The sequence below is a fragment of the Egretta garzetta genome, unplaced genomic scaffold (assembly GCF_000687185.1).
Source record: "Egretta garzetta isolate BGI_Z169 unplaced genomic scaffold, ASM68718v1 scaffold341, whole genome shotgun sequence".
Taxonomy (NCBI): domain Eukaryota; kingdom Metazoa; phylum Chordata; class Aves; order Pelecaniformes; family Ardeidae; genus Egretta; species Egretta garzetta.
The window spans coordinates 1,015,602-1,035,299 of record NW_009258546.1 but is presented as its reverse complement, the minus strand read 5'-3'; the positions used below and the strand labels follow the sequence as shown (position 1 = coordinate 1,035,299).

At 39.1% G+C, this 19,698-nt stretch overlaps 1 protein-coding gene and 1 long non-coding RNA gene across 8 annotated transcripts in view; one reads left to right on the top strand and one right to left on the bottom strand.

The window, feature by feature from the left end:
• The window catches only part of RALGPS1 (Ral GEF with PH domain and SH3 binding motif 1), a 109,870-nt gene extending 94,087 nt beyond the window's left edge, over positions 1-15,783 (bottom strand). For 6 of the 7 annotated variants that reach the window (XR_004843171.1, XM_009647456.2, XM_035903119.1 and 3 more), the window contains exons 1-2: positions 15,696-15,783; positions 2,286-2,412 (exon numbers count right to left, since the gene is read on the bottom strand). Coding sequence is in view for 6 of the 7 variants with exons in the window: in XM_009647456.2 (XP_009645751.1) it covers positions 2,286-2,342 (57 nt within the window). In the remaining variant the exon portion in view is untranslated. Of the gene's footprint in view, positions 1-1,327; positions 1,645-2,285; positions 2,413-6,799; positions 6,896-15,695 lie in introns of all 7 variants that reach the window. The other variant, XM_035903120.1, reaches the window with a different exon arrangement.
• The window catches only part of LOC118453248, a 13,555-nt gene continuing 9,591 nt past the window's right edge, over positions 15,735-19,698 (top strand). Inside the window, exons 1-2 of the long non-coding RNA XR_004843173.1 lie at positions 15,735-15,818; positions 18,922-18,923. This is a non-coding gene — a long non-coding RNA (uncharacterized LOC118453248). The remainder of the gene's footprint in view (positions 15,819-18,921; positions 18,924-19,698) is intronic.

The window sequence follows — 19,698 nt, the reverse complement described above, 5'->3', positions numbered from 1 at the left end:
TCTCCCCCACCCCAAAGTATCTGGGGAACTACTGATTAGGAAGCCTGACATTTGTACTGGGCAAACTGAAGACGACGGCTAAGGGGAATTAGCAGAAACACAGACAGGTATGCTGTATCGGGAAATTGCCACGTTAGTGTTTAGAAAGAGAAGCACTGCATCAGTATAGACATGTGGGTAAAGGAACATCACTCATATGGTCTTGTTGGACTTCCAAAAGGTTTTTGATGTGGTTCCTCACTCTGAAGACATTAAGGAAACTATGCAGCCCTAGCATAGAGTCTATCCTTGCAATGATAATTAGTTACAAAGCAGTAGTTACAAGCAGTGAGAATATGTGAATTGGCAGAGAATTATGCATGGATAAGGGATGATTATTATGTATTCGACAGCCCAAAAAAGACAGTAAAACAACGAGGTGACAATTTGTTGACAACTATGCATCTTCTTTTTATTTATTCAACATGGTAGAACAAAAAACAAAACCTGGCAATGTAAAGAAACGAAAAGGGAATACACAAGATTGGGTAAGTCTGGAAAAGGAAAAGAGAAAATATATAACAGAGTATGAATATGCTCCTTTATAAATCCACGGTGCACCAGAACTTGGAATACATATGCAGTATCAGTCTCCATCTTAAAAGGGATATCAAGGAACTGGAAAAGTTTCAGAACGAGGCAACAAGGATGATCACAGGTATGGAATGGCTTTTTCACAAAGACTAGCTATGCCAGAAATCTTCAACCTGGAAAACAGGCAGTTGGGTTGTGGGGAAGAAGTACAACAACCAACAAAGCAAGCAGGAGGAAAGAAAGCAATGGCCTCCCTCTGCTTCATCTGACACCACAAGAAGGTGTTACCAGTTAAAAATAGAGATCCATTTTAAATGCATAAGAGGATACAGGTCTCCACACAACATACACTAAAGCTGAAAAACAGCTTGTTACGCGATTCTGTATAAACTAAAAGATTATGCAGATTCAAACAGGGGACTAGGTAAATTTATGGAAGACAAATACATTGAGAGATAGCAGACAGGACCTTCCCCCCAGCAAGGCCCTGGGTTGCAAATGGCTGTGGCCAGGACGGTACCAGCGGGATGTTTCCTGTGCTTCCACTGCTCTCGCGTCCCTCTTCAGGCATTTGCTGCTGGCCATCACCAGAGGCAGAATAATGGATTAGAAGAGTCCTTGGTTTGACCCTGGAGACTTCTTATGCTCTGATCTATGACAGATATTTCTGTTCTGAGAAAATGGTGTGCGAAAGTCGTCTTTTTTTTTAAAGAAGTATCTTTAAGAGGAATGTCAAAATTGTGTGTTTACATACCCGAATCAAAATGTCCCCCATCTTGAGAGAATGAAAAACTGTTTCATTGTTAGTCTGATGGTATTTATACTGTGTTTGAGAAAATTATCTTCTGCAGGGCACAGCTGTATTATGTATTTTTGTTTTGGTTTAAGATTTTTAAAGATCAGCTCACAGATTATTTGTTTCAAGAAACTCAGGACAACTGCTTTGATTTGAGTGTGCAAAAGGCAGCACTACCATGGAAAAACTTGCTTCATGCAGCTCTTCCTTCAGCTGTCGTAAGAGATGCAGAAGTAGAATGTTTCAACCAGGGAAGAATTTCATCAAAATGTTACCTTTTGAAAAAGCACAAAGTACCTCCAATCACACATTTAAAACGTGTGCTTTACTGGACGAGCTTTACTGTAGCTGATTTATAATAGTTCATCACAGTATTACATGAAATTAAAAACCCCACAGCTACTCAGTAGGGTAACTAATTCTCAAGCAGTCCTCGGTTGGCTGTCCTGGACCCACCAACACAGACTGTTCGCAACACAGAACTAGGCAGAGCTGCCTGGTCTTCAAAGGATACAAAGGGTTAAACTGAACGAAGTCTTACACAGAGCACTTCCTTACTAGTAGCCTAGTAAATTACAAAAAAAAAGTCAACTGGAATATTTCTGACTAGCTCCATTTAGATGGCACGTTACATTGCTCTTAACTCAGTAGTAAGTGGCTGCTAAGTTACGGAGTTACAGGTCAAAAATGCTATTTAAAACTAATCTAAATGAGTAATCATCAGCAACAACAACAATAAATAGGTTGCGAAACCTCAGAGCTATGGAGTGTTCCAAAATTACTCTATTGCCAAATCTACACCATTTGCAAGAAAAAGGACTGGCATGACTGGTAGCAGAAAGGGTTTCTATGAAAATTGAAACAAGCGAAAATTTCCATATTGATAGAGGAGCTAATAAAAACCAAGGAACTGTACCTCTGGAGTGGCGGAGGTGATCATCACATTGGCCATGAGGTCATTCCTTTTATACATGCTCTCCCCAAGACTCAGCAAGTTTCAGCTCATCCAGCACTGGTGAGACAACATGATGAAAACAGAATTCCTGCAAAGCAAACGTATTTGTGCAAATAAATAAATTTAAAAAAAAAAAAAAAAACAACAGCACAAGATATTTCATTGCTCTTTCTCAGAGAAAAGAACTTCAGAAATAAGATGATCTTTGGAGCTAGATTCTGTTTTCTCTTTCAGGTACCAACCGTGAAGGAGTGTAACTGATTATTGCTAAAGCTATGCCAAGTCCTTATCCCCACTTCCAATCAACTCAAGAAATGTAGAAAAAAAGAAAGTTGTATTATTTGTCATTTATGTTGAATTAGGTTTTATACGAAGTCCATAAGCGAGGCAGTATTCATCCAGAAACTGCACGTTACCATAATATAATGTAAAATAAGAAATCCAATTTATTGACTGACTGAAAAAAACCAACGCTTCTTCACTTTTCCCTGCTCATCACTTGAATTAGTCTTATAACTGGTGATTTAAGTCCCACTGTATCTTTCTAACGTGCAAATCCTATTTGTAGCTGCTTAGGCCTCCACTAATACCGATACAGACAGGTACGCCTGAAAGCATTTTATGTCAGGCCCCAAAGAACAGACATTTTCCACAGAAGAGAACCAGACAACATCATCCTTCTTAGTTGGAAGGATGAATCTCAAGGATCTTGGCTAATCCAGCAACAACACTGTCCGAAGCAAGACTTTTTCCAAGCTGGATTAAGCAGACCGATGCAGTTCCAAACTGGCTTAGGACTTGACATACGTAATGTACCTTACGCTTCCTCCAGAAACAAAAAGACTGGACTGGAAAAAATCTGAGTATGTGGTACAACAAAGAAGCTGCCTCTACCCCCTTGGATCAAATAATCCGTTCCAGAAATAAAGTGTTTAATGAAAACAAAAAAAAAAAAAAACCACCCACGAAAAAACCCACCACACAAAAAAAACCCTCCCCAAACCCCCATATTGCAGTTCTGAATTAACAAAGCCATTGATCACAACAGTAATACTCTTATCTAAAAGAACCATCAATCTTGAAATAAAGCACAAATAATTTCAAGACAGCATATTCCTGAGTATTGAACAAGGGTGGTAAAACACTGGAACAGGTTGCCCAGAGAGGTAGTGGAGGCCCCATCCCTGGAAACATTCAAGGCCAGGTTGGATGGGGCTCTGAGCAATCTGATCTAGTTAGCGGTGTCCCTGCTCACTGCAGGGGGGTTGGACTAGATGACCACTAGTGGTCCCTTCCAACCCTAAACATTCTATGATTCTATGATTCTATGATCTCCCTAATATTGGGTAATCAGATTTCAACTTCTCAGATATATGTTAATTATTATACACTAAAGGACAAGCACCACATGGACATAGGTGGATAAATAATTCTACAAATCTAATTAAGTTGCATCTCATTCAGAAAAAATAAAATTTGTATATAAGAAGGCACAACTAAAATGAGAACAACTGACATAATTATAGACTGAATTCAGACAGTAAGGGTACTCATAAAAGAATTACACACACATTTTTAGATGAAATCACTTACACAATGACAACAACAGACACTTCCAGGCAGAAAAACATTCCTTTTGGTCAAAATTCTATGTAAGGGGAAGTGAAGGGAATCCTAAGCCATTTTATTTTCAAATCTACACAGCAAAGAAAAATTTGACTGTAAGATTGGCTAATTCAGAAAATCTCTCAGAAGGCTTTTTTCATGTCACTTAAAAAATTGGCACCAACGGGTATGTCTGGTCTCTCCCTCACACCAGACCTCTGATTATTGCTGAAAAAAAAATTAAGAATTACTTCGTTGTTCCTACAGACAATACTGTTTGGAGACGAGCATTCCCTGTATTTACCTGAAATGAAGCCAGAACCAAAATTCAAACACAGCAAAACCAGGCTTCACATAGATACGGTATCCGGTTCATTTTGGGGATCCATACTAACTACTAGGTTAACGGGCTAAAGCCGCCCTTTCATTAATGGTCCAACGACAATTAGCACAGTGACGTGGTATCTGCCAGAGTCCTTCAGTTAAACATTCAACATAACACGCTATGCTCTTATCTTAATCACTGAAAATTGTTAGCTAAGAACATAATGATATATTTGAAGTTTATGTTCATTGAATCAGAGTCCACATAATCTCAAATCTGAGACTACTCTTAAGTCGTAAACAATCTTATAGGAATGCATTAACAGACCCTTAGGAGTACGAAATGGCTGGTTAAGTGACCAAGGGGGCAGCCGTGGATGTTTACAAGCCTTACGGAAGTTAGCGTTCAACATGGTCCACTGCAAACAGTCTCTACAGAGAAATTCTTCCTCCTACAGAGGCAGTGCAGGCTCTGCCTCTCACTTCATCAGGTAAGCGATGCTTTGCAAGATTCAAATCTGCAAATCCAAACGGAACCTTAAGTGAAGGCTTGTTAAGATGGGCCTAAAAAAAGCTAACACTGTTCAGGCCCGCAGGATTGCGCAGAAGAGACTGCTGAATCCAAACACCTGTCTCAAAAAAACAAAGAACAACTTTTCCTCCCGAATTAAATAATCAATATGCCTTTGGGGTGAAAACTAAGCTACCTGACCACTTCTAGTTATTAAACCTAAATTGACTGCTAGGGACAGGTTAAAACACAGGCACCACATAGCCCTGCGTCACTGTGCAAGGACTGGCAGCGTTGCAGGAGGTTCACACGCACACTTCAAGCATGCTGCTAGCAGACAGTAATAGAAGTTTTTCAGATACAGCATGAACATGTGTACTAAGAGCAGAACTATTTGTGTCTGTCTCTGCACAAGTGTAAGCGTGCGCACACACAAACCCAAGAACTGCTTACAGAACTACCAAGTCAGCCCAGGCTGTGAGTCACTTTAAATCAAGCAAACAAACAGCACGGTCATTTCATCATTCCCCACGGCACACACAGATGAACCCCACGGCAACCACTGCCACAGACTCCTGTTCGTGTCCTCTTTTAACAGAATCTGCAGTTGCTCAAACATGCAACGAGGGATACTGCAACATCCCCCTTTGCATCCTCAGCCTTCCCTGCAACACTGATCCCACAAACAGGAAAATGCTGAAAAAAACAAGCAGCTGAGAATAGTAACAACCTCTTATTTTACTTCCTTGAGAAAGGTGAGGCCTTCACCCCACCTGTCATCCCTACAAGGCCTTACATGACCACCGCCAACTCTGCCCGCGATCTCACGGGCACGTATGAAACACATCAGTAACTGTGCTTCAAATAATGCCAGAATCTCCTCAGTTAAACCAGTCAAGAAGCAGTTTCCCTTGTCTTGTGTCCTGATAAAATGAACTCTTTATTTGAGCACTAACAGACTGCAAAGTATTTCTAGGTCTGGAGTCGCTCCTGTTAACAGTCCTTAGAGATACTGAAGTGGAAAGCAATTTTCATCATGTAATTTCTTTAAAACGTGGCATTTACATCAAGGCCACAAAAATATTCTCGTCTCTTCCTTCTCCGCCTTTCTGACTAGGCTTTCCAGTGTGCGGGGGCTCAAAAACGCTCTAAAATGGGAAAGAAAAATCCCATATGTGATCTTGCATCCTGTCCAAGCTCAGTTTTAGTCCAAGTTTTAACTTTCACTAAACCAAGAAGTGGCAAAAGTGCTTTAATATCTGAAACCAAAAGCACTAACATACTTATGCCTTTCAACATCCAATATATAAAAAAAGCTCGCAAGGTTACTTTCATTCTAAAATGGATCAAAATAGATACTTTTCCCCAAAATGTTTCAAATACAACACAGGCATTAAAAAGGCACTGGTTTTCCCTATGTGAATAGGTTTTCCCGAGACTCACATCTCCTATGAAAAAATACTTCTCTATACACCCATTTGTTTTGCTGCCCTGAGGAAAGTCATAGGGAGCAAATATCCTTTTAAGTCAAACCCAAGAAAGTTGTTTTTTTATTCTTATGAAATCACCCGGTGATTTGAAGTATTTCCACACGTGCCATCATGAAAGGTATTACTCTGCAAATTAAGTAACACTGGAGCTACCACTAAGCCTACTGTAACAAAAGGCTGTCAGACTACATACAGAAAGATATTAAAAGTAATTAATATAAAAGCTGCTCCCCCATACTTGCAATATTTCACTCCAACAAGCTTAAAAAGAAATTTGTGAAATTCTGCAAATTATCAAGAGTCTAATATGTTGGCAATAAAAGGTAAAAAAAAAAAAAAAAATCACTAAAATGATGTATTATTTCTTATCATAGCTTTTGCTGCTTAAAAATTCTTTCAACTTGCTCAGGAACAGTGCTAAAAAAAACCAAAACAAAGAAGAAACCTTAACTGTCTGTACAGGAAGTTCACAGGTCCATTGCAGAAGATCTCGTTCATAGATTGCCAGAAGCAAAGTGGATAAATCAGGATGCAAACATACATACCACCAGAGGTTGTCTGTTCTTTGCCAACTTAACAAACCCATTTAGATATGTAGTTCGCTCTGAAGCAAAAGTGAAGACAATGCAAGAACAACGCAACTGGAAAAAACAAAAAAAACCAAAACACCACCATCAAAACTGAGCGCAAAAGTAACCCCTCTAGCCATTATTTTACCAACATTTGTTAAATTTTGTCATCTATGGCACAGAAGTGATATTCTCTGAAAGAAGAAATGCAATTTTTACGTTTCTGTTAGTAATATGCATGTGATCCAGTTACAGTAAGTAAGTTCATTCTCATTACTAGTTATCCAACTCACAAGAAAGTCACGAAAAGACTCCTAAGCACAGATCCCACCTCTAGCCAAGAAAGTCCCTGTGCCCTAATTGCCAAAGGCTGGCAGAGCAATCTGGGGCACTTACTAACTGCTCACACTGCGCTCAGCAAATGGGAGAGTGTTTTTACAGATTTTCTTGTTGGAGGAAAAAATATTGAGCTTGATCGGCTTTTGATCAGATCTGGTACAGCTGTTCTGGGCCCCAAAAGCTAACTGTCTTAGCTGATTTCAAAACCCCATTTACTTACTACTTTCATTAGTTCATTATGGTTTTCCTAACATCACTGAGTCATGAACTGACAGCTGCAGCATGCTTTTAAGAAAACATATTTTTTTGTAGAATACCAAAGTAACTGTTCTTTCTTAAGCTTAAATTAGCTGCACAACTGGTTCAGTGAAGACAATTAAAGAACACTAGGGCCCTGTTTGGACACTGATAACTTTGGTTGGAATCAACAAAGGTTACCAGCCGTTTGTTTGTTTTAAATAAATTTAGAATAGAGTAGTTCCAGTTGGAAGGGACCTACAACGAACATCTAATCCAACTGCCTGGCCACTTCAGGGCTGACCAAAAGTTAAAGCACGGTAGTAAGGGCTCTGTGGAAAGGTCTCGTAAACACTGACAGGCTTGGGGCATGGACCTCCCCTCCACGAAGCCTGTTCCAGGGTCTGACCACCCTCTCAGTAAAGAAATGCTTCCTAATGTCCATCCTGAACCTCCCCTGGCGCAGCTCTGAGCCATTCCCAGGGCTCCTGCCCCTGGATCCCAGGGAGCAGAGCTCAGCACCTCCCTCCCCAGGAAGCTGCAGAGAGCGCCCAGGTCGCCCCCCTCAGCCTCCTTCTCTCCAAACAAGACAAACCCAGAGGCCTCAGCTGCCTTCCAGAATTTGCTACCAAACATCAGAATGGTTAGCTGTCATCGACCAAGATAAGGGAATGAAGAATACTGCAAGAATCTTGCTTTCCACCTCCAGCAAGATCAATAATGTACTATTCCACTTCATTAGCAATTGCCACAACCTACGGACACATTTACAATAGACCACATCGAGTTCCCTATTTGGTTCTGAATTGGTTTTCATCATTGCACTCATTTTCCTCTTTCTTCACTCCAAAAGTATTCCTCCAGATGTTCACCATTAGAATGTTTCTTTCCTTGATGAACCATGAACAAAGTCATATCCAGATGCTGTGGGCGTAGAGTACAAATGAGAATATGTTAGCACAGTTAACGTACTGGAAGAGGAAAATGGGACTGTATTAGGAAAACAGGATGAAACAATAATGTGGTTGTACTTGTGCCCCTGTACTTGCATTCAGACACTGATGTGAAACTTGTATCACCATCTACATCACAGCCAGCTTCAGCCCAGAGGCTCATAAGCGTGGGGAAAAAAAGTCCCATTCTTCTTGTGTTATTGCTAAATAAAGAGAAAAAGGCAATTAGCATCGAGGTATCTAAAACCACATGTTGCTTGTTCTCCGTACCTAGATATTGACATACCTTTCCCCCCCCCACTAAGTTTCTTTTGTTTAGTATAATAATTTTGATATTAAAAACACAAAAAAGTAAATTTTCAAAATCCTTCTAAGTCTGAGCAATTTACAGTTATCTTGTCACTGCAGTGACAGAGCAAGCCAGTCTGGAAGGATTTCTAGAAGAGAATTTCTTTAAATCTTTCAAAGAGGCAGCTGCTGAGTGCTATGTGGAGACTTGCTAACCTAAAGAAAAGTTAGTGCACAAACCTCAGCAGCACTGAGCAATACTGGCATAAAACCATTTTATTCCTGACTGACAGCATCCCCTCCCAAAGGTTTAGTACAAACACTGCATGGTATCTTCACTTTCCCGAGTGCTCCTGCCCTCTATCAATCAGGTCAGGTATCACCCTCAAATCCCGCTTCTCATCCCCATACATACGATTTCTTTAAAGTGGAGAGGAAAAGGACTACATCTCCTATACTAAAGCCAGAAATTATCCATATGAACCCCACTTCCTTCAGAAAATAGCAATCTTTTGTATGCCGCTCCGAGCCCTTTCATGACATACAAGGCATGCATGAACGCACATGTAACACTGGACTCTAAATAGTCACGACGCTTTCTGTGAAAAAGCTCTTTTCATTTCAGAAGTCCTTCAGAAATAATTCAACATTAGACCTTAGTGGCCATTTTGCAAAACATGAAAAATTCTGAAGTATCCAAAAGCCTGGATTTAAATAATAATTGCCTACTAACAGTTTAGTAAGAAAAAAGCAATCAGGCTATAGAAGATTAAAAAGCCATTACACTTATATGAATAAAGGTCCTCCTAAGTGAAAACTGTCTTCTGTATCTTCAGTATCTGTTTCACCGGAAAATCCCTATTATGTTTCATTATGCTTAGGCAACAGTACCACCTATTGATAAAACACGCCATGAACAGTTTAGTAGTTTCATGCACATTTCTGAAACTTCTCACTACAGTTCATGAATAGTAATGACAATGTAATGGAAATAATACTTATGATTTAGTATATAAACCCTTATATTGTGCTTGTCAAGAGCTGATGACAATACACCTTTTGAAGGGAAACAGCACTCCCAAGGTCTTGTGCAGCAACTTATACCAGTCACTGTTATACAGAAATTACACAAATACAGAAGTTGAGCAGAACTAGCAAGGTTAAGGGTGTCCCAGGTGTAGGATCCCAAGACCTGTCAACCTTTAATAGATTGAAAATAGGATTTTAACCAAAACCACTAAAAACATCATTAATGGTCTGTGGATTAACTATGTGTTAACCCCACTGATTTAGCTGACCACAAACTGAAATCACTGAAGTAACTAACTATTCTTCAATAACATGCATCAGTCCTGAGCAAACAGACTGAAAAACCGATTCTTGCAGCACCTCCCAATAGCTGCCAACGAATCAAGTCTAACTCATGAAAAAGCAGATTCCAGGTTGATTTCTCTTACTAAAATTGCCTCAGCTCTCCTACTTCCACCCCTCTAGTGCATGTACACTCAAAGGAGTTTTATCATGAGGAGAGAAGCAGCTGCTTTGATGAGTTTAAGACACAAGCACGGATTCCTTTGTCATAGCCAGGTTGCCCTACAGCAGTCCAAACCCTGGATTTTCAAAATAATTTACTGTTGTAGGGCAACCTGGATACAAAGAAATCTGCAGCAATCACTACATCAAAAAGGCAAGCTGACATTCTACAAGTTGAATAAAAATACAGTCTTACTATTTTTCAAAAATACAATGAATGCAAAGTCTCAGTCTTAACAGTTTGATAAGTATGCACAATCTGGTAACAAAAAGCCTCTTCATAACACTCCTAAACTGTCAAAATTTATTTCAAAATTATTAAATCTCTCACAGGATCCTTAGTTGGTAAAACCATCAGAAAGCAGGAGGCTGACAAAGCAGGCTTGAATGCTCAATGCTATTTTTATCCTGATTATGCCCCATATGTTTGCTATATCCATTGATAATCAAGTTCACTCTAATGACTGTTTATTACCTATTTACAAGTTAACTATTAAATGCTCTCTTCTCCTCTCTCCATTCTGCTATCTCTACCACCATTAATGCATTGAGAAGTAATGATACGACCAACACTACTTGTATAAGCAAAAGAAACACAATGAAGTGACATTCTACTATGAAAGATCTCAGGCTGCATACCTAAGCAAATTAAGACAAGAAATACAGTGCAGGTTTCTAATAATTAGAAACTGTTTGAAGAACTTTGCATCTCTGGAAATCTTTACACCAAGGTTGAATTTACTTATTTAAATAAAAATGCAAAACAACCCTGTACAACAAGACTGAATAAGAATTTGAGGAAGGTTTTATGACATACAGTATATAAGACACCAGTGATTACCACCAGAGTCCTCTCTTGTCGATATGTGTCCTATATTAATTAATATATCATGAAAACAAAAGCTTTAATGCTGAAAATCACTTTCTTGAGCAACAGAAACTACTAAGAATAACATGCAACTACACTTGACAAGTTCCACCAGCACTGGCAAAATGAAACCATCACTGCAAAGACCAGACTCTGCAGTAAACCTCCACAAGAAAAGCAGGAACCAGTAACCAGTTTGTTAATTTGTCATACAAACATGGATTTGCTGGGAAATGGCAAGGCGACTTAAGCTCTCCAATAGCTTGACTGACAGGACGCTTCCATACCGCAGTGTTGCAGATACTCCTCCCCAAGCTACATAAAAGCTGCATTATGGTAAGTTATTGGCATCTGGGATATATTTTCTGCTTCCACAAACCGAGCTTTCCATTACCATCGCGGAACTGGCAAAAACACCTCTCAACTAAAGCAGTCATTTCTAGTCCAACATTGCATTCAGATTAAAATTTCTCAGGAAAACTAGTTGACATTTCTATTTAGTACCAGTCTTAAGATTAGAAGACACCCTGTCTGTAACACTAAACATCATTAACATATTTTGAAATAGTATACAAGCAATACATTATAGAGAGGAACTAGTAAGGGCTAGTATTTGCAGTATTCATCACAAAAGCATAACAGCCTCTGTGGCTTCTGAGTGTTCCATTAATAAGCTGGTTTTGTATTCAAACATTAGAAGTCAGCAAGAGTATCTCACACGTTCTACTATAAATGAGGAAGAAAAAAAAAAAGTTGCATTTCTTAAATGAAGAATAATGACTATAAGCTACTCCAAAAAAAGAAATCTAATATGCTTTACTGCCACTTGGAATCTCACATTCTGTGTCAACCATAAAAACCTGTGGACTCTCCTCTCCAAATCTTATTTAATCAAGTTTTAGAACACTTCAAAGTTTCCAACGTTCCACTAGGTGGCAGTGAGTCTTAACTTATTACAGGCCTGTTTTCAAAATGTCCTAAATCTTTTGGTTTAATACGTAACAATAACACAGAAAAGAATACGTACTCCTCTTTGATAGATTAAGAAATTAAAATGGAAGAAAGTGCTGCCTAGGTTTTAGGGTTTTTATGCAATTACTCTGAGAACCCGTAGAGCATCCCTTAGAAAAATAATGGAATTAAATTAAGAAAAAGTGTCACAACCTGGTTGATGTGAAGTCATTCAGAAGCCAATGCTAGATTGCACCGTACTGTCCTAAGTCCTGAAGAACAGAACTTACTCAGGGCTAGACAATAATTTATCCCTCACAGTTTCCTTCACTTTAAACTACTTCCATACTTGTATTAATTTTTCCAAGTCATTTTGGCTGAAAAAGCAAATATTTTGGAGGAGATTTGCTAAGAGGAGGAGGTAGTATCTACCACTCCTACCTCGCCTATGATTCAACCTATACTCCAATGGTAAAGATGTTCATGTACGACTGTGATAAATATTCCCTCTCTAGCATGAAGAGTTACTCACCACAACAGTTCAATTACAGGATCACTCACCCTCTTGAGGGGCAGGGGAGGGGAGAGCAAGAGCGAGTGAGCAGAATCAGTACGCTTGCTGCACAGGAAAGAGATTAGATGACTCAAGAGAATTAAACTGTTAGAAGTCCCACTGTAAATTTAAACGAAGACCACAAATAATGTAGAAACCGAGGCACAGAGTTGTTTAGTATTTGGAGAGTATTTAAGCACAATAAAGACTACGCAGTGTAAATGTCTACTTATTGCAGCTAACATGTTCCAGAAGCCAACTGTAAATCTGAGGTTCTTGCAACAGAGAACTTAGGAAAAAGATGCATACAGGAGCAGCTCAGAGGTCATTACTGGTTACAGGGCTTACAGTCACTGCAAGAGTAGGTTCTGCTTCCAAGAAGGTGTAACAGAGCCTGTACCAAAAAAAGCTGAGAGACACTCAAGTCTAGCAAAGGTTGGATGACTGTGTTCCTTGTCTGAAAGTTTACAGGAATGAGTCAAACATTCCTGTATTCATCTTCAAATCCTAGGACCTAGGAAGGAACCACCTATTGAAGAGACAGAGATGACAGAACAAGGAAGGAACCACACAGACTGCAAAACATTTACCGAAGGAGGTATGTGACGAAAGTTACTTGTATGTGTACTTTCTTATGCATGAGAGGATCTGAGGTCAGGAAAATGAGCCAGGGATACGTACAGACGGGGATTAAGAAACACACATGAGAAGGGAGAGAATGTATATAGGAAACTCAAGGTTCGTAAAAACCTGCTAAAAACAGACCCTGAAGGACAGAAAAATCAACCAGAAAATTACTTACATGAGAATATGGCCGTGTAAAAAACGCACAGAAAGTGTACCAATGAAGAAAAAAAAGAATAATTGGTCTGCCTCTGCTATAGAACAAGGAGCTGTTGAAGGACGCACAGCCAGAAAGTCAGAAAAGGAAATTAGCCTTAATAGAACAGAGACAGTGAGGTTGGACGGACTGAATGCTGAAGTTCAAATGCACTAGAGGTTCAGAATTTTTACAAAGGTATCTGGAATTTTCAACCCAAATAAAAAGAAACAAGTCAATGATGCTGCTCAAGATCCACGGGGGGGGGGGGGGGGGGGGGGGAAACAAAAAAACAAACAAACCACACCCCACAAACTTACATAGTGGAAATTAGAAAATAAAGTAAGAATAGTCCAAAGCCAACCTGACATGAAGCCTGCAACAGATATTAAATACAAGGATTAAACAATTCTTTTGTCATGTAAATAACTGCATGCTGAGGGAATGGCTCAGAGATGAAGTATAAGCAATATGCAGCCCAGAATTAGAAGAGTCCATCCTTTAAAAAGACAGACAAACAAACAAAACACATGAGAAGCAAAGTGTGGTAGAACAGCACTGTTAATGGAAGTAACTATAAAGAAGTGGAAATCGCCACATCCAATATAGTAAACGCAGCTGTGAATGCTTTAAGCCATATACATACTAACTCTAGAAAAATAATTCAAATCTGCCTCATTTTCTTAATTAAGCTCCAAATATTCCTAGATGACAGAGAAACTAGTTTAGCAGAACATTTATATTCCATATGACAGAATCCCTATAGTTCACTGAATGCAATATGGCTGGCCACTTACAAGGCACGTAGATAGATATACACACACACACACACGAGTCCAGAGAATGGGCATCAACTTCAGTAAAGCTCCATCCTCTCCAGATTGGCTTGCAGGTGCACTAGCAGGTATGTAGTACTAGCAGCTTTTCAGGGCAGTAGCAGATATGGAAGGAAAAAAAAAGCTACCTCCCCAGAGCTATGAAAATGTGTGTTTATAGGAGGGAGGGAATATTTGCACAACAGAGCCATGCCTTTGACCCTGTTGAGGTTAAAAGGAAGTGTTGCATCTTAAGCTTTTGGATAAAGAAATCCTGTAACGCCTTGACTGTCGTGCTGTCAAGTTTGAAAGCAAGATTAAGGCATCAGCTATCAATGTGCTAAACTGAAAACTAATCCAGCGTAGATATAATACAGAAACACGCATTCCAAAATTTTAAAGTACTGGGTGCAAGAATCTTAATGCTTTATGCCTACAGGTCACAGAGCTGATTATTCAGTTAGCTAAGACACTTCTCAAGAGGATCAGACTAATAGATTAAATTGTTTCGGGCTTCCTCTAGACTTTGCCAGTAAGTCTAGCATAGAGACCTGCCCCATACATCTCGGAAGACTAGTTTAAAATGAATTGGTCTGGAAGCAACCCTTGTTCCAACAGATGATTGTGTGAAGACATCTTGACTCTAACACACACACATCAATTCAAGCAGGCTATCAGAACAGACTCTCCAATCTAGTCTCCCACTAACACTTTTTAGAAGTAATGTCCTTGAACTGCTGGTCCTCCTTTCCTGGAACAGTGGAAAGAATGCTACGTTGCTATTTTAGTGGGCATTTTTGCTGTGATGCATTACATTATCTTAATCCAGACTACATGCATCTGATATTCTGCAGGAGTCACCTTTACAAAAGCAGCTCATGGAGGCTGCCTGTTGGCACCTGGAGAACTTTTATAACCATGTAAACACAGTTAGCCTATCTTAACTGGCAATTGCTTCATGTAAATGAAACATGAACACAGACTCCATTTCAGCAAATTCTAGGAAACTGAAAGATTACTATATTAAATGAGGAAAAAAGGGTGAAAGCACTGCTGCATAATGTCAAAGGGAACAAAGTAAAAAATATTTGTAGGTTAGCAACAGTAACCACAAAAGCAATACTTGTCCTTAACAAAGAACAAATAAATAATAAAACCCAACAAGGTAAGAACCCAATACTATCTTGATCCACATCAAGACAGAGCTGCAGCTCTCTCTCTCCAGCAGAAGTCCTCCCTCAAAAGCCATTACCCTTCAAGTAAGTCTGCCAAGTTGCATAGGTTAGAAGGACAAGATACATGTTTAGGAGAGTTACACTTCAGGGGCAACTCAATACAACAGTCGCCGGAAATGAAATATATATATGCTGTGTTACAGTGTATTATGACAACTCCAACACAACTCTAGGTTCTCTGAACAGAAGGGTACAGAAGCGTCTTGTCAGTTATGTTTGGTATCAAACGTAAGTGAAAACAGGACAAGACCTGCTACTTCAATTACAGTTGCGTACTTACAGTGGAATAAGGCAATTCTGCACTTGCTCAACCCATTTTGCCACACGCCTCCATCAGTCCGTTGCTGGGTCTAGCTCTGGCAACTCAGCAGATTTATCTCTTGTTTAAAAGCATGACATTCCTGTAAATTAACAGGAAATGGGATTATGGTGACGCTTATTATATAACTCAGTTGTTCTGAAACTATGCATTACTCACCTGCAATATGCACTCTGACATTTTTGTTCTTAGCTCTCCCTCACAGCTTCGACAGCTACTTCCTCATTCTGGTTTCATTGGTACGTGACAAATTCCAAAACTCAGAATAATTAAAGAACGCATCACAGAGCAAAGAGCTCGGGAATTTCATAGCTAAATATTCTCCAAATGTGTACCTGTAACTCTTCCTCTCTGTGTCAATCAACACAACATCAAAACTGATATTTTAATTGCTTCTTTCAAGGTGCTTTATGAATGGTAAATGCTAGTCATTCTCACTTCGTTTTCCTCAAAACTTAACTAAGCAAAGCAGAATGGACACAAATACAATCATTCTGCTTTCTCTGTATCAGCAAATTAAGCCACAGCTCTTCCACCAAACATGATCAGCAACAAACCTGAGAAAATACTGTTTAGGTAACTCTCTCCGGTGATATTTAGATATAGCCCTTCCCTTTTCTCCTCTTTTGCCTTATACCAACTTTTATAACAGCTAATAGTTAAGACAGTTATACATCAAATGAGAAGAAAATAATCTCAAAGATACATTCATGGGGAAACTGATATGAAAATCCCAGTAAAGCCCACATTGCTTTGATAAAGTTCAAAATCACTGCAGATCACATGGTGCTACTACTGTGCCTCTACTACAGTCTCTAGTCTTCTTCTATTGTCAAGGAACCTCCACTTATAAAAATGCCTATCTCCTAGTCTTTAAATACACGTAATTCCTACTGGCATCAAAGAAAGCTACCTTTTCCTGGAAAAGCAATATTCTCTTCATACACTCAAAACTCAGCCCAACTCCGAGTATACAACCAGCAGATACTCCCTGCATGAGCAAACGATCCTCGTTCATAACAGAATCAAATTACAAATGAATTAGCATCCACTTAAGCATTTCAACCAACATTACAGACATAATGTATGTTCACATCCCATCTCAGCTTTGTCAGTCAGATATGTTCCCTGGCAATTAAGTTTGTTTTGTGTGTCTGTGCTCTATTCTTTCTACTTCTTTCACTGTGAGTGGCTTCGAAAACTAACTTTCCAAGTAACATTTTGATACATCTGAAAAAATTGCCTTTGCAAACTCTCTGCTGGCAGTCTCCAGTGTATCTGAACTTTTCAACTAGACATCATTATTCTTCCTGTTTCTCCACCTCCCCTGTGCAGTTACTAGTCAAAGGTCATTTGGTATTGAAGGCAGACATCAATTAGGCAGACAGAAAGAATTTATAAGGAACCGATACACATGCCACCTGATGTCAGAAGTCCATGAAAACATTAACAAACAGGGAAGAGAACAGCTTATTGATGGAAAAAAAAATCATCAATATTTGGAATCCTGCATTAAAGACCTCTGCACCTTGCCACAAATGAACTGAACAACTTTTAATGAGACTAACATTCACTCAAGTTGAAGCACACATTTCAACACAACAAACCCAGTACCAACAATTTTTTTACAATAATCCAGTTATCTGCTATAGTTGATTAAAAGCTTTGAGCCGAGGAAAATATTTAGGACTGCGTCTACAAACACATGACAGAAATCAGAAAAAAAACCCTATAAAAATTAGGTAATCCCAAACCACGTCTTGGGTAACTGCAAAACAGTGCAAAATCCTCACGTTTCATATTACTTGCTAAAGGAAGTATTAAAGCTTCCATTAACCTTCCATTATGCTCAATTACTTTGGTGCAACGTGTTCCATAAGAGAGCATCTAAACGTTTATTTTGGACACATTTCCGCAAACATGAGAAAATATACTTTGTATGTCTATATATACACACATGCTTAAACTAGTTTACTTTCCTTGTTAAAAATACTTGTACTTACTTAAGAGATCTGATACTTCGGAGTATCTATTTCTGACTGCTTAGGAAATCAACAGATGTAGTCATAAAAGAAAACCATTGAAAGCAGCATAATTTAACTGTGTTATTTAAGCAGACTTCTTCCCTTTGGTAAAGGATCAGCTATGCTTTACTAAAGCACGAGAGTGGCGTATATATCCACATACTAGTCGTAGAATTTTTTAATTCAACATTTAAAATCTGAAAATTCTAATTTGTATATAAAAAAAATAAATATCCAAACCTTTCCACTACTCATTTGCTATCTCTTGACAATGGCATTTGTAAGATAAACCTGAAGATTTTAAAGTAATATTAAACCAAGCATTAGTCTGTTTAAATAAAAGAATTTTCTTGAAAGCCTAATGTAGTTTCAGAAAAACAAATCTGGCTGAAGACTGTATCTAGCATATCGCTCAGGAAACAGAACATATACGACAAAGGCCCACCAAAAGTTAGGCTTTCGTTGACAAAAAATAAGACAGCTCAGATGCAAGAGGAGAGGCGGACAGAAATGGGTTTGTTAATCTGAAAGTGACTACGCTAAGGACTGATTTTGTTGCTGACTTGAACTGCCTAAAGGAAAATGACAGAGAAGACAGAACCAGACTTTACACCAAGGCCAGCAACGAAAAGACAAGAAGCCAAAGAGACAAGTCATAGGAAGGTAAATCCCAATCACACATCAGGGAAAAAAATATTTACAATGAAAATGCTTAGGCACTGGAACAAGCTGCCCAGAGAGGTTATGGAATCTCAAAATTCAACACTTAGTAAGATGCCGAGCAACCTGCTCTAAACTGACCCTGCTTTGAGCAGGGATTTGGTCTAGATAATATTTGGAGATTCTTCCCAACTTACATTATCCTATGACTAGAGTAATCCCTTATTCTAAAAGCTGCGTGTTTTCCTCGACATCAGTTCAGTCCAAGCTAGAGTCTGTGAACACCTAAGCATACTGTTCCATATCCCACCCTGAATGTCTTAGGTTAAGTCTTGCATAGTCGTTCAAGAAGCATTTGGACACCACTTACATGGTTTAACTTTCAGGTTGCCCTGTGTTGAGTCAGGAGTTGGACTCAATGAGGCTCATGGGTTTCTTCCAACACAGGATATTTTATGATTACATCACTATTATGTCTAAACTTCTACTCACAGCAATTTAAGCTGTAAGAGATCATTCAAATCACTTGGTCTGACCTTCAGTTTTTAGTGACAGGTCTTTAAATTTCACCCATTTTTCTGCATGTTGGCCTCAAAAATTTATCTCAGAATGAACACAGGATGCTTTTCCTGAAAGAGAACGGAGAGATCTGAAGTCTCTTGTTTTCTTGCTCCAGAACCGCATCCTGATTTCTTATTTAAAGTGTTTCGGTTCCAGTTTCAATTGATTGTACTCTGAACATAACAGCAGCTGTACCAGAACCTAATCATCTGTGCAGCACAGCTTCCAAACTCCACACTGGTTCATAGGTAGAACATGCCCAAAAACGGAAAATGAGGGAAACAGTGTAGAATTACTTCCTCAAAATATTTTTTCCAGTCTATCATGATTTGCAGTTCAGGGACTTCCTAAGTCACAGAAAAATCTTCACACCTAATACTCCCCCTAGACTTCCCTCTCATTAATTTATCCAGTTGCTTTGCAAATACACAGGTTTTTTTGCAAACCTTGGAGCATCTACAACATCCTCTAATAAGAAGTTCTGCAGCTCATGAGAAAATAAATGTTTTTGTGGAAAATGTGTGCTCCTGAAGCTAGCTTTCGTTAGTCTTATTTTACGCCCTCTCGTTCCTGCATTAAAGCGGACAACTAAAAAAACCAATCTTTCCTGTTCACCTTCGCAATTCATGAAGTTAGAAAGATACCACTGGCCAAAACCAGAAGGTTTTCATCCGCTCCCCCTGTTACCTTACGCAATAAACGCGCCCCTTAGAAAGGCT